This window comes from Salmo salar, chromosome ssa14 (assembly GCF_905237065.1).
Source record: "Salmo salar chromosome ssa14, Ssal_v3.1, whole genome shotgun sequence".
NCBI classification, from domain to species: Eukaryota; Metazoa; Chordata; class Actinopteri; order Salmoniformes; family Salmonidae; genus Salmo; species Salmo salar.
Genome location: NC_059455.1, coordinates 65,377,046 through 65,392,482, shown reverse-complemented (window position 1 = coordinate 65,392,482; position 15,437 = coordinate 65,377,046). Strand labels below are relative to the sequence as shown.

General features: G+C 39.1%; 1 protein-coding gene across 10 annotated transcripts in view; it reads right to left on the bottom strand.

Annotated features, from left to right (window-relative positions):
* Positions 1–15,437, bottom strand: part of LOC106569936 (H-2 class I histocompatibility antigen, Q10 alpha chain) — a 62,027-nt gene that overhangs the window by 12,542 nt on the left and 34,048 nt on the right. For 3 of the 10 annotated variants that reach the window (XM_045694675.1, XM_045694676.1, XM_045694680.1), the window contains exons 1-10: positions 12,239–12,504; positions 10,517–10,789; positions 10,114–10,407; positions 9,726–10,010; positions 8,915–9,034; positions 8,634–8,687; positions 8,249–8,293; positions 3,022–3,066; positions 2,083–2,127; positions 1,035–1,079 (exon numbers count right to left, since the gene is read on the bottom strand). In XM_045694675.1, coding sequence (XP_045550631.1) covers positions 1,035–1,079; positions 2,083–2,127; positions 3,022–3,066; positions 8,249–8,293; positions 8,634–8,687; positions 8,915–9,034; positions 9,726–10,010; positions 10,114–10,407; positions 10,517–10,789; positions 12,239–12,302 — 1,270 coding nt within the window. In that variant the 5' untranslated portion in view covers positions 12,303–12,504. Of the gene's footprint in view, positions 1–1,034; positions 1,080–2,082; positions 2,128–3,021; positions 3,067–8,248; positions 8,294–8,633; positions 8,688–8,914; positions 9,035–9,725; positions 10,011–10,113; positions 10,408–10,516; positions 10,790–12,238; positions 12,505–15,437 lie in introns of those variants that run through there. The other 7 variants (XM_045694677.1, XM_045694678.1, XM_045694679.1 and 4 more) reach the window with 5 other exon arrangements.

Here is a 15,437-nt window from a genome sequence, read left to right as displayed (position 1 = left end):
CTAATAGGTTTTACCTTCCAATTCCTCTACTGAAAGTGAACCATACCACGTGGTTAACTTTTAGACTATTGATACCGACAGAATAAGAACAAGTCTTTGATATTAATTATTAGTCTGCAGCTAAGTAAATTATATCATCGAACGCGAAGACCAACGAAACAACCATTCTATGACGACATTAATGAATGTCGCTCTGAAAGATCCATTCTAACCGAGAGAGAGAGAGAGAGAGAGAATGCGGACAAAACTCCCCAACAGAACAGAACTCTCGAACAAGGATCACGACGACACACTGAGCGTAAATATATATTGATTGCAATTGTTCCCGAATGAGTGAGCCTTCAATTGTCAATTGTTAATATTAATGAACTCTGTGCAACTTCTCAGCGGACCGTTTATGACCCATTGTTCAACAGGCCGACCTGCCTGTTTAGCCCACAAGGGCACATTCCTCTACCAATCCTTTGTGACGATAATTACTGTTTGTATGTTTTTCTGTTAATTACTTAGTGTAGTAAATAAATGATTTTAAGACAATTGATGTATGGATGATTTCAGTAAAGACTGGGTTCGTGCAGATACAACAATTTACGACGTTTGGAATGAGACTGGACTAGAGGTAAAATACACCATTTAAACAAGAAGATAATCGGCCTATACTATAATAGAATATAATATTATAGTACAGGAAAGTTATATTAGGAAAATTATAGCTTTGTAATCTGAATATTCTCCTTGGTGCCCCGATCCCCTAGTTAATTACAATTAAACGATTAATCAGTTTAATCGCGTGATAATAATTACAGGGAGCTAATTGATAAACATATCTTCAGTGTAATGGTACCCCAAAGACACGACAACACCATGAAGCCATATTTGCTTAAATGCCAGGAATTCATGTTATAAGTCAATCATTCTTATTTGTAATCATAATCTTCTCAGAAAATAAAGAAATGGAACCTTTTCTGCTTATAGCAACTATTATAACAGTAAAACATAATATGTCCTCTACAAGTATTGAAATAATGTCTTACTTGGTGTGTGGATCATGTTACAATTGGTCGCTCCATTCCCATTGCCTGAAAGTAACAGAGTCATGTGAACACAATAACTTTGCAAGTACATGGTTAAGTTTGATTCATTGATATTGTGCTATATACTGATCGGTATTGTCCAGAAAAGCATGTAGACAATATGGGGCTATTCATCAGTATGGGAACATGATAATGTGTAAAAACATTGATTAGATGGGCTGTCATTAATTTAATCCTCACAAGATGTTATTAAATCAATGCAAATGACAATCATGAGATGGCCCATCATTACACACATCTCTACCAGATCATTGGTATTGCTGTGCTACTGCTATACATGTCAGACTTCTAGGGGTAAAACGCATGATATTGTATCAACAGTACCATTTAGAGAGGCATGGATCCCAGCAGGCGGTATAGCTTCTTGTCCCCATAGGATAACCCTTTGAAGAAACCTTCTTGGTTCCAGGTAGAACCCAATTGGATTCCAGGTAGAAACCTTTCCACATAGAGTTCTACACAGAACTCAAACAGGTTCTACATGTAATCAAAAAGGGTTCTACCTGGAACCAAAGAGGGTTCTCCTATGAGGGTTCTACACAAATAAAAAACGGTTCTACCTGGAACCAAAAAGGGTTCTCCTATGAGGGTTCTACACAAATAAAAAACGGTTCTACCTGGAACCAAAAAGGGTTCTCCTATGAGGGTTCTACACAAATAAAAAAGGGTTCTACCTGGAACCAAAAAGGGTTCTCCTATGGGGACAGTCGAATAACCCATTTTTCTAAGAATGTAATACATGATTTGTGATAAAGGTGATAAAAGCAAACATGACAAGTCTTATTGTATTGTTCCTTAACCCGCCTCTGGAAAACACCTTGAAGCTGTATTTGCTTAAATGCCAGGAATTCATGTTATAAGTCAATCATTCTTATTTGTAATCATAATCTTCTCGGAAAATAAAGAAATGGAACCTTTTCTGCTTATAGCAACTATTATAACATTAAAACATAATATGTCCTCTACAAGTTTTGAAATAATGTCTTACTTGGTGTGTGGATCATGTTATAATTGGTCGCTCCATTCCCATTGCCTGAAAGTAATGGAGTCATGTGAACACAATAACTTTGCAAGTACATGGTTAAGTTTGATTCATTGATGTTGTGCTACATACTGATCGGTATTGTCCAGAACAACATGTAGACAATATGGGGCTATTCATCAGTATGGGAACATGATTGATGTGTAAAAACATGGCTTAGATGGGCTGTCATTAATTGAATCCTCACAAGACGTTATTAAATCAATGCAAATTACAATCATGAGATGGCCCATCATTACACACATCTCTACCAGATCATTGGTATTGCTGTGCTACTGCTATACATGTCAGACTTCTAGGGGTAAAACGCATGATATTGTATCAACAGTACCATTTAGAGAGGCCTGGATCCCAGCAGGCGGTATAGCTTCTTGTCCCCATAGGAGAGAGAACCCTTTGAAGAAACCTTCTTGGTTCCAGGTAGAACCCAATTGGATTCCAGGTAGAAACCTTTCCACATACAGTTCTACACAGAACTCAAACGGGTTCTACCTGTAACCAAAAAGGGTTCTACCTGGAACCAAAAAGGGTTCTCCTATGAGGGTTTTACATAAATAAAAAAGTGTTCTACCTGGAACCAAAAAGGGTTCTCCTATGGGGACAGTCGAATAACCCATTTTTCTAAGAATGTAATACATGATTTGTGATAAAGGCGATAAAAGCAAACATGACAGGCCTTATTGTATTGTTCCTTAACCTGCCTCTGGAAAACACCATGAAGCCATATTTGCTTAAATGCCAGGAATTCATGTTATAAGTCAATCATTATTATTTCTAATCATAATTTTCTCGGAAAATAAAGAAATTGAACCTTTTCTGCTTATAGCAACTATTATAACATTAAAACATAATATGTCCTCTACAAGTTTTGAAATAATGTCTTACTTGGTGTGTGGATCATGTTATAATTGGTCGCTCCATTCCCATTGCCTGAAAGTAACGGAGTCATGTGAACACAATAACTTTGCAAGTACATGGTTAAGTTTGATTCATTAATATTGTGCTACATACTGATCGGTATTGTCCAGAACAACATGTAGACAATATGGGGCTACTCATCAGTATGGGAACATGATAATGTGTAAAAACATGGATTAGATGGGCTGTCATTAATTTAATCCTCACAAGACGTTATTAAATCAATGCAAATGACCATCATGAGTTGGCCCATCATTACACACATCTCTACCAGATCAATGGTATTGCTGTGCTACTGATATACATGTCAGACTTCTAAGGGTAAAACGCATGATATTGTATCAACAGTACCATTTAGAGGGGCCTGGATCCCAGCAGGCGGTATAGCTTCTTGTCCCCATAGGAGAACCCTTTGAAGAAACCTTCTTGGTTCAAGGTAGAACCCTTTTGGTTCCAGGTTGAACCCAATTGGGTTCCATGTAGTAACATTTCCACAGAGTTCTAAAAAGGGTTCTCCTATGAGGGTTCTACACGGAATTCAAAAGGGGTCTAGATGGAACCAAAAAGGGTTCTCCCATGGGGACATTTTTCTAAGAGTGTAACACATGATTTGTGATAAAGGTGATAAAAGCAAACATGACAGGTCTTAATGTATTGTTCCATAACCTGTTAGGGCTAGGGGGCAGTATTTACACGGCCGGATAAAAAACGTACCCGATTTAATCTGTTTATTACTATTGCCCAGAAACTAGAATATGCATATAATTATTGGCTTTGGATAGAAAACACCCTAAAGTTTCTAAAACTGTTTGAATGGTGTCGGTGAGTATAACAGAACTCATATGGCAGGCAAAAACCTGAGAAGATTCTGTACAGGAAGTACCCTCTCTGACCATTCCTTGGGCTTCTTGGCTCTGTTTATTGAAAACTTAGGATCTTTGCTGTAACGTGACACTTCCTACGGCTCCCATAGGCTCTCAGAACCCGGGAAAAAGCTGAATGATGTAATTTCAGCCCCTGGCTGAAAAACATTAGCGCCTTTGGTAAGTGGTCTATCAGAGGACCATCAGACTGAGGCGCGTGCACAGGGCGACACCATATTTTTATTTTCTCTCTCTTTGTACTAAAACACGATTTCCCGGTCGGAATATTATCGCTTTTTTACGAGAAAAATGGCATAAAAATGTATTTTAAACAGCGGTTGACATGCTTCGAAGTACGGTATTGGAATATTTAGAATTTTTTTGTCACCCTTCTTTACCCTTTCGGATAGTGTCTTGAACGCACGAACAAAACGCCGCTATTTGGATATAACTATGGATTATTTTGAACCAAACCAACATTTGTTATTGAAGTAGAAGTCCTGGGAGTGCATTCTGACGAAGAACAGCAAAGGTAATAACATTTTTCTTATAGTAAATCTGACTTTGGTGAGGGCTAAACTTGTTGGGTGTCTAAATAGCTAGCCCTGTGATGCCGGGCTATCTACTTAGAATATTGCAAAATGTGCTTTCACCGAAAAGCTATTTTAAAATTGGACATAGCGAGTGCATAGAGGAGTTCTGTATCTATAATTCTTAAAATAATTGTTATGTTTTTTGTGAACGTTTATCGTGAGTAATTTAGTAAATTCACCGGAAGTTTGCGGGGGGTATGCTAGTTCTGAACGTCACATGCTAATGTAAAAAGCTGGTTTTTGATATAAATATGAACTTGATTGAACAAAACATGCATGTATTGTATAACATAATGTCCTAAGATTGTCATCTGATGAAGATCATCAAAGGTTAGTGCTGCATTTAGCTGTGATTTGGGTTTATGTGACATTATATGCTAGCTTGAAAAATGGGTGTCTGATTATTTCTGGCTGGGTACTCTGCTGACATAATCTAATGTTTTGCTTTCGTTGTAAAGCCTTTTTGAAATCGGACAGTGTGGTTAGATTAACGAGAGTCTTGTCTTTAAAATGGTGTAAAATAGTCATATGTTTGAGAAATTGAAGTAATAGCATTTATAAGGTATTTGAATAACGCGCCACGGGATTCCACTGGCTGTTACGTAGGTGGGACGAAATCGTCCCACTGGCCCTAGAGAAGTTAACTTCACTAGGGTAGGAGGCACTATTTTCACCTCCGGATGAAAAGCATGCCCAAAGTAAACTGCCTGCTACTCAGGCCCAGAAGCTAGGATATGCATATAATTGGTAGATTTGGATAGAAAACACTCTAAAGTTTCCAAAACTGTTAACATAACGTCTGTGAGTATAACAGAACTGATATGGCAGGCGAAAACCTGAGGAAAATCCATCCAGGAAGTGCTATTATTTTGAAATGGCTGTTTTTCCATTGAAAGCCTATCCGCCATACAAAGACTTATGACCCAGTTCACGATCCCTATGGCTTCCACTACATGTGGCCAGTCTTTCGGCATTGTTTCAGGCTTTTACTCTGAAAAATGAGGGAGAAACACCACTTTCAATGAGAGGACAGTTGAAATGTCCAGACATGAGTCCTGCGCGTGACCGGGAGCGTGCCTTTCTTGTTTTTCCTTTTCGATTGACGAAGCTATTGTCCGGTTGAAAGATGATCGATTATTTATGACAAAAACAACCTCAGGATTGATTATAAACATCGTTTGACATGTTTCTACGAACTTTTATGGTACTTTTTCATTTTTCGTCTGCCTGCTATGACCGCGCTTTGTTCCAATGAATTACTGAACAAAACGCACCAACAAAACTGAGGTTTTTGAATATAAAGAGGGACTTTATCGAACAAAACAAACATTTATTATGTAACATGAAGTCTTGGGAGTGCAACCATATGAAGATTATCAAAGGTAAGTGATAAATGTTATCGCTATTTCTGACTTTTATTACTCCTCTACTTGGCTGGTTACTGTTCGTAATGATTTGTCTGCTGGGCGCTGTTCTCAGATAATCGCATGGTTTGCTTTCGCCGTAAAGCCTTTTTGAAATCTGACACAGCAGTTGGATTAACAAGAAGTTTATCTTTAAGCTGGTGTATAACATTTGTATCTTTTATGTATGTTTATTATGAGAATTTCTGTTTTGTTGAGTTTCACGCTCTGCAATTTCACCAGATGTTGTTTGAGACAGTGGATTACTGAACAAAACGCGCTAACAAAATGGAGGTTTTTGGATATAAAGAGGGACTTTATCGAACAAAACTAACGTTTATTGGGTAACTGGGAGTCTTGTGAGTGTAACCATATGAAGATCATCAGAGGTAAGTGATTAATTTTATCGCTATTTCTGACTTTTGTTACTCCTCTACTTGGCTGGTTACTGTTTGTAATGATTTGTCTGCTGGGCGCTGTTCTCATATAATTGCATTGTTTGCTTTCGCCGTGAAGTCTTTTTGAAATCTGACAAGGCGGCTGGATTAACCTCTTATGGCTAGGGGGCAGTATTTTCACGGCTGGATAAAAAACGTACCCGATTTAATCTGGTTACTAATCCTACCCAGTAACTAGAATATGCATATACTTATTATATATGGATAGAAAACACCCTAAAGTTTCTAAAACTGTTTGAATGGTGTCTGTGAGTATAACAGAACTCAAATGGCAGGTCAAAACCTGAGAGATTCCTTTACAGGAAGTGGCCTGTCTGACCATTTCTGGAACTTCTTTGCCATCTCTATCTTTTACTAAGGATCTCTGCTCTAACGTGACACTTCCTACGTCTTCCATAGGCGCTCAGAGCCCGGGAAAAACCTGAATGTCGTCATCCCAGCCCCAGGCTGAAACACATTATCGCCTTTCTCAAGTGGCCGATCAAGGGACTGTGGGCTTAGGCGCGTGACCTGGCCGCCCCCGTCTTTGTGATTTTTTCCTCTGTTTGCCGAAAAGGAGATTCCCGGTCGGAATATTATCGCTTTTCTACGAGAAAAATGGCATAAAAATTGATTTTAAACAGCGGTTGACATGCTTTGAAGTACGGTAATGGAATATTTAGAATTTTTTTGTCACGAATTGCGCCATGCGCACGACCCTTCTTTACCATTTCGGATAGTGTCTGGAACGCACGAACAAAACGCCGCTATTCGGATATAACGATGGATTATTTTGGACCAAACCAACATTTGTTATTGAAGTAGCAGTCCTGGGAGTGCATTCTGACGAAGACAACAAAGGTAATGAAACTTTTGTAATAGTAAATCGGAGTTTGATCAGGGCTAAACTTGGTCGGTGTCTAAATGGCTAGCCGTGATGGCTGGGCTATCTACTGAGAATATTGCAAAATGTGCTTTCACCGAAAAGCTATTTTAAAATCGGACATATCGAGTACATAGAGGAGTTCTGTATCTATAATTCTTAAAATAATTGTTATGTTTTTTGTGAACGTTTATCGTGAGTAATTTAGTAAATTCACCGGATGTTTGCGGGGGGTATGCTAGTTCTGAACGTCACATGCTAATGTAAAAAGCTGGTTTTTGATATAAATATGAACTTGATTGAACAAAACATGCATGCATTGTATAACATAATGTCCTAGGGTTGTCATCTGATGAAGATCATCAAAGGTTAGTGCTGCATTTAGCTGTGGTTTTGTTTTTAGTGACATTATATGCTAGCTTGAAAAATGGGTGTCTGATTATTTCTGGCTTGGTACTCTGCTGACATAATCTAATGTTTTGCTTTCGCTGTAAAGCCTTTTTGAAATCGGACAGTGTGGTTAGATAAAGGAGAGTCTTGTCTTTAAAATGCTGTGAAATAGTCATATGTTTGAAAAATTGAAGTTTTTGTATTTTTGAGGAATTTGTAATTCACGCCACGCCTATCATTGGATATTGGAGCAGGTGTTCCGCTAGCGGAACGTCTAGATGTAAGAGGTTAACAACAAGATAAGCTTTATTTTGATGTATTGCACTTGTGATTTTATGAAAGTTAAATATTTATAGTAATTGAATTTCAATTTGGCCCTCTGCAATTTCACCAGATGTTGGCCAGGTGGTAGCATCCCACACCCCTACAGAGGTTAACCGCCTTTGGAAAACACCTTGAAGCCGTATTTGCTTAAATGCCAGGAATTCATGTTATAAGTCAATCATTCTTATTTGTAATTAGAATCATCTCGGAAAATAAAGAAATTGAACGTTTTCTGCTTATAGCAACTGTTATAACAGTAAAACATAATATGTCCTCTACAAGTTTTGAAATAACGTCTTACTTGGTGTGTAGATCATGTTCAAATTGGTCGCTCCATTCCCATTGCCTGAAAGTAACAGAGTCATATGAGCAGAATAACTTTGCAAGTACATGGTTAAGTCTGATTCATTGATGTTGTGCTATATACTGATCGGTATTGTCCAGAAAAGCATGTAGACAATATGGGGCTATTCATCAGTATGGGAACATGATTGATGTGTAAAAACATGGATTGGATGGGCTGTCATTAATTGAATCCTCTTAAGACGTTATTAAATCAATGCAAATTACAATCATGAGATGGCCCATCATTACACACATCTCTACCAGATCATTGGTATTGCTGTGCTACTGCTATACATGTCAGACTTCTAGGGGTAAAACGCATGATATTGTATCAACAGTACCAATTAGAGAGGCCTGGATCCCAGTAGGTGGTGGAGCTCCTGTATTACCAGCACCTAATACAATGGAGCAAGGTGTTAAAACCAATTATGAGAGTGGACAAAATCAGTGGAAACACATGGGTAGGAAAAATAGTTATACAATACTTCACTTTGTTTGACCTCCTGACTTGAGATTTACTAAAGTCATGCACTAATGCCAAAAAGGGCACTGACAAACCGACTCTGTACAGAAATTACCATAATCGCTCCAGTTTCTCTCATACACAATATAAGAAACTTACATATTTTGCCCTTCTTCGAAAGAAACAGCACGATAATTATGCCAATGGCAACAGAACCACCAATGATGATGATAGCAATGATAGGAACTGTGGATTGGCTAAAATCACGGCATGTTCCATCTGTATGGAAGACAAGAGGACATATTAAGCATTCACTGGGTACAGAACACACCTTCAACATAGTAGTTTGAAGGATTTTATTGTAATGGAATGGGGGATTGTTGATGTAGTGAAAATGGAGCGTGATGCTCGAGGTAGGTAGAGGTTTTTCTGTCCGTAGAAACAATAACATAGTGGTCACACCGCCTGTATTTTGGTAAAAAGCTGTGCGATGGGCTTGGAGAAATGTAACCACTCCCAAGTTCATAGACAGAGCTATGGATGCAAGGACCGACCATCCACGTTATACAAATTATAGTTTTAACCATGTTCTGAAGCCATACAGTGTTTGTTTACATTTACATTATTTACAAAACACTGGAATAAAACAAGCCTGTATCTTGGGTTCTGATGGAGTACGACAGTAGAACTAAGCTCATGAGGCATTCATAAGTTATATTCTTCAAGATGCAATGGGTATATATAATTCATTTAAGTCCAAAAATGGATGTAGCAACTAAGGATTCCAGCTCTAACAACAAAATCCTATACAATGAGCTTGAAACAACTGTTGATTCACATTTAAATCTGCATTCGTGACCTTGTAACAGACAAACATTTTAACTAATTGATTTTACCATAATTGATAACCATGCAAATAACTGGTTTGTTGAAAATATATAAAGTATATTAAATACTAGGACAACCTTACCCCATTTTACCACAATTGGCTGCACCAACGTTATATGGCTAACAGAGCATTCATAGGTTTGCTTGTCTGCCTCTGGGATCTGCACACTAATCCTGATCTGGTAGGTGTCATCATTATTGGGTCGGGCTCCTGTCGACAGTACTCCATCGTCTTCGGTCAGTTGGACCCCATTCTTCTTAAAATGAATTATCACATCTTTGGGATAGAAACCTGTTGCCATGCAGGTCAGGTGGACATTTCCTGCAGTTTTGGCCTTATTAGCAAAAACATTGATATCTGGAGGGGCTAAAGAGGGAATAAACAGAGAACATTCATATTTCATTTCTGATCTCACAGGTTAATTGTTAAGCTACACTATTTAAGGAGATTAATATTCATAAGTACTCACAGTCAGCGCTACTGAAATGTTTCTCCCCATATTCCATGAATTTGGACAGCCAGTCCACACACTCCTTCTCCAGGTAGCCCTTGGTGTACTGGTTGAGGATCTGCACCCCGTCCCACTTCCTCTTAGTCGGCAGAGCTTGATCAACTGGTGCCACCCACTGCATAGTGACATCATCAAAGGCCAGGAAGTCGTCACCATCATAGCTGTATTGGTCAGTGCCCTTTATGAATTTCAATGTGCCGTCTGGCTGTTTGTCAACCTCACATCCATGCTTCCACTGAAGGATACGGACACCTGAAACAAAAAACTAATAATGAAAAAGAAAGTAGACAACTAACTTACACACAATTTAAGAAAAATATAAATGTTGAGCGTAGGACAAAATGCAAGTGTAGTTTCTCACCAGTGTTGTTGTGCCTCATGCGTTCCATCAGGATGTTGACGTTGACTTTGAACCACTGCTCCTTGCTCTTGCGTGACTGAGTGCCTTTTTCCCAGTAATCTGCTGGCAGCTTGTCCCTCATCCAGTCCTGTTTGGGAATCTTCTTTTTATCCACACTGTCATAGTAGTCGATCTGTCTGTTATTCATCAGACCCATGGCAGTGAACTCATGGATACCAGGCAATTCAACTGGCTTTGAGAGGGCAGTGTAGATGTAATTCAGAGAGTAGATCTCTGTAGGTCAAAAAATTAAGATTGGGATAATTTGTCTCAATTTGCCTTCTCTCCATGTTAATCAGCCATGCTGTAAAACATTCAAATTTCACTATGCATAAATAGCTCTGCCATTTCCTGGTTGCTAAAACTCTAATTGTTAACCTAATTTCAGTTTGTGCCAAAATAAGCTAGTATAGTGTGTAGAGAATCATTGTACCATCTAAACCGCTGTTAAATAAATTTTCCATAACCAAAAATATTTTATATTCAGCTTTCTGCCTTGTGTACAAAAACAAAAGTAAAAGAAGCAAAAACCAAACTTAAGAACAGGAAGCATAGAAATAGAGTACATTGAACATATCTACTGCTTCTTAGAAGTTATTTCAATTAGAATGATAGATCAATAACTCACATTTCTATGGGAATTTGGTCGTGTCGCCCAGAAAGTTACATATTGCCACTAGGAAATCACTGTCAAATACTTAGGTCTATCGTTTCTGTAAGGGGCCAACTAGTCAAAAAATAAATGTCTATGAAATATCATAGCAGAGAAGTCATACTATGGCCTTGCATCATGATGTCTAAATGGTAGGTTAGGTTACATTGATGTAGCCCTTATAGGCCTATTAAAATTCAAATCAAACTTAATTTGTCACATACAACAAGTGTAGACCTTACCGTGAAATGCTTACAAGTTAGGTCTACACCTGTTGTATTCGGAGCATGTGACAAATATAATTTCATTCAATTTTTAATAGGCCTATAAAGGACTGTAAGTCGCTCTGGATAAGAGCGTCTGCTAAATGACGTAAATGTAAATGACTACATCAATGTAACCTAAACTACCATTTGGACATCATGATGCAAGGCGTAGTATGATTTCTCTCTGCTATTACATTCATTGCCTATTGAAGTAGTGAAGTGGAACACATTCTGCAATTTATCAAAAACAAATGTATTAACCTAATCATTAATAAATGAACACTATTGATGAAGTTAAACTATTTTCGGAACTTGTTGATTAGGCATGAGTCGTACAACTATTAAGAAAACAATGCATTTCCTGTTTCCTGTGTGAGCGTTTCATATTTTTGTTAAACAGCAGAAGTAATTTAGCTACAATGTAAAATGTCAAACATACCAGCTAGCAATATGATCAGGCAGCAAATGTGTTTTACAAAAGGTTGATCATGGGGGCCTAAGCCTAAACAAAGTAACTGTATCATCTTGCCTTATGGCTGGCCTGTAAGTGCGCATTAGCGAGTAACGGTAATCAATAAAGTGGAATAACGCACATAAGGTTGACTACATACCCTATAAAACGCAATAAATCAAATATATTGTAGACTATGCTACAACAACAGAACGCTCATATCAGTTGGTAAACGATTTTTATTATGCGTTTTATTTTTATCCAGCAGTAAACTTTTACTTTCACCTTTGACATTCGAGTCGTATACAACTTACCGCTTTGGCTCTGAACAATACATTCCGTCGAGAAATAAAAAACAAATAACATAAACGTATACATCCTGTGAACTACTTGTTTTGCAGTTTCCTTGCGAGGTACAGTATATGTTGGAGCCCCAACCTCCACAAAGTCGGGTCTGCAACAACTAATTACTGCCGCGTTCAAGTACTATTCGGAAATGGGACATTTCTGCCTTGCTAACTGGTTGTAGTTAGTTATACGTGCCGTGTTCAATGTTAGCAAATTGGACATTTCAGTTTCCTAGTTCTCCAACTAGCGTGTGAACGCGGCATAATTCGTTGCCTAAAGTCCTTTTATTCATCCAATGATTTTTGAGGACTGAAAAACGTGACCTGTTATCAGGTAAAATAGACGAATATACGTTTCAGTGGCTGTGAAGCCTATTTGTGTCCCTTATTGGTGTCAAATCAAACTTTCTCACATGCGCCGAATATAACAAGTGTATACCATACCGTGAAATGCTTACTTACAAGCTCATAACCCACAGTGCAGTTCAAGAAAGAGTTAAGAAAAATATTTTCCAAATAAACTAAAGTAAAAAATTATAAAAAGTAACACAATAAAATAACAATAAGGAGGTAATATACAGGGGGTACCGGTACCGAGTCAATGTGCGCTCAGGGTACAGGTTAGTCGAGGTAATTTGTACGTGTAGATACGGGTGAAGTGACTGCATAGATAATAAACAGCGAGTAGCAACAGTGTTCAAAACCAACGGGGGTCAATGTAAATAGGTAGAAGCTGTTAAGGAGCCTTTTGGTCCTAGACTTGGTGCTCTGGTACCGCTTGCCGTGTGGTAGCAGAGAAAACAGTCTATGACTTGGGTGACTGGAGTCTGACAATCTTTTGGACTTTCCTCTGACACCGCCTAGTTTATAGGTCCTGGATGGCAGGAAGCTTGGCCCCAGTGATGTACTGAGCCCTACACACTACCCTCTGTAGTGCTGCATGTTCTATTCCTATTCATTAATTGTGCAGACCTGGAGAAAATATAAACACTATGACAATACTGTTTTCACTGTAGGCTTGCATTGATAAATTCAATCATAGACATGAAATACATCAGATTCATTCACATACCCTCAATAATTGTATTATGTAACAATTATGTTAGACTGGATTTTACATTTTGTTTAACTGTTTGGAAGTCTCTTTCATGATACATATCTAATCATAATCTCAAAATTGATTGCTCTGACAACTCATCCCTCTGCCTCACCCATTTCCTAGTTCCCCACCCTCACAATTCTTAGTCCCTCCTCCTTTTTTACTTCCTTCCAAACGGAACCCAAAGCCTCCCTTCTCTCTGCTGAAAGCCTCAGTTGTGCAGAGTGTCCATGGGGTGGCCGGGGAAGGGACCCAGGGGCCTCCTCTCCAGATCCCCCCTCTGGCCCCTCCTCATGCCCTCTTGTCTCCAGCTGTTCTCAGCCACCAGCTCCCTGAGCAAGCCGGGCGTGGGTCCTCTGGCCCAAACTCCAGAAGTGGACCCCTGGGGCGGAAGCCCGCCGCAGCTACAGCCCTCGGGGACATCCAGGGAGTCCTGGAGCTGGAGTAAGGCCGCCTCCAACTCAGGGTTATCCAACGTGGGCAGGATGGCAAGGGGGAAGTGGGGGTGCCCGTGTGCCCCCGGGATGGGAACCAGAAGAGCCAGGGAGAAAAGAGTGAGCATCGGCTGAGAGGCACAGAGAAGGAACGAGGATAATCTCATCTATAGGTTGTTGGAAATATAAAGTAGTTGTGAAATAAATCACAAAATGGAAAAATAGACTGTCAATGCATCAAAGATTGCCAATCTATCCAGATATTCACAAAGCCCTGATTCTTAGGGCCACATTCAAGAAAAAGGCTAAATTAACTGTGTGGAGCAACAAACAAGCATTCCTCCTTCCCACAAATACCCTGAAATAGCACCAAGTGGGTTAAGATAAGATAGGACATGGTGTCTAGCAGCACACCTAACATGTAGATTTCTACAGGTATATGGTTCTATTTACTATGTAAGTACTGAATCATATGTACCTGCTGTACACAGACAAACTGAATATCAACGTCCACACCTGATACCAAAAACATTAGCATTGATGGATCCATTGGCTTACCTTGTAGAATGTGTTTCTGCCTTGACCCTTTAAATACCCCCATAAATGTAAAGAGTTTCAGCTGACAGCATCGTGTCCTCTGTCCCCGATTGGTTAATCGGGCCCTTGACGCACATGTAATGCAACATCTAAATTCTTCTGACTTGGAAACAGGTCTCACTTAACTGATGGATTCGAAAGTGTCCAATTATTGTGAAGTGATTCTTTAGGACTTTCGAAGAAACCTTGTCAAGGTCTCAGTCATTATGATCATCTCACAGGGAGGAAACACACCTGAAGGAATTCCATTGTCCGATTTCCTGACATAATCATTATAGACATTCATAAATACTCTGGATCAGTCACTTTTCTCAATTGAACAATTCAAGTAAAAATGTAATTTAACCATAGACTTCTATAATGATCATACAACACCAACGATGGCTACAATTCCAACACAAAACAACTTATCTTCTGTTTTCTGTTTGCCATGTCAAGTCCTCATTTTATATAGGTAGTTGGATGCATTCGTTTTTTTTATGTTTTCTTATAGGTATATTGGTTTTCAAGTTGTTGGGTGTCTACAAAATATCCTGTATTTTGTGCAGTGGGTAATTGGGGACGTATTTGTGCATATAAATGGTTTGAGCTCACACTATAGATTAAATTAATTACTAAACAGAGCCGTCACCTTCATAGGGGACTGTTCTGTGTGCTTTGTAAATTTACATTTTAAGAGGATTGTAGCCTCGGCGTACACATCACAGACAAGCTGAAATGGTCCACTCACTCAGACAGTGTTGTGAAGAAGGCACAACCGCGCCTCTTCAACCTCAGGAGGCTGAAGAAATTTGGCTTGTCACCCAAAACCCTGACAAACTTTTACAAATGCACAATCGAGAGCATCCTGTCGGGCTGTATCACAGCCTGGTACGGCAACAGCACCACCCTCAACCGCAAGGCTCTCCAGGCGGGGCAAACTACCTGCCCTCCAAGACACCTACAGCACCCAATGTCACATTAAGGCCAAAAAGATCATCAAGGACATCAACCACACGAGCCACTGCCTGTTCACACCGCTACCATCCAGAAGGCG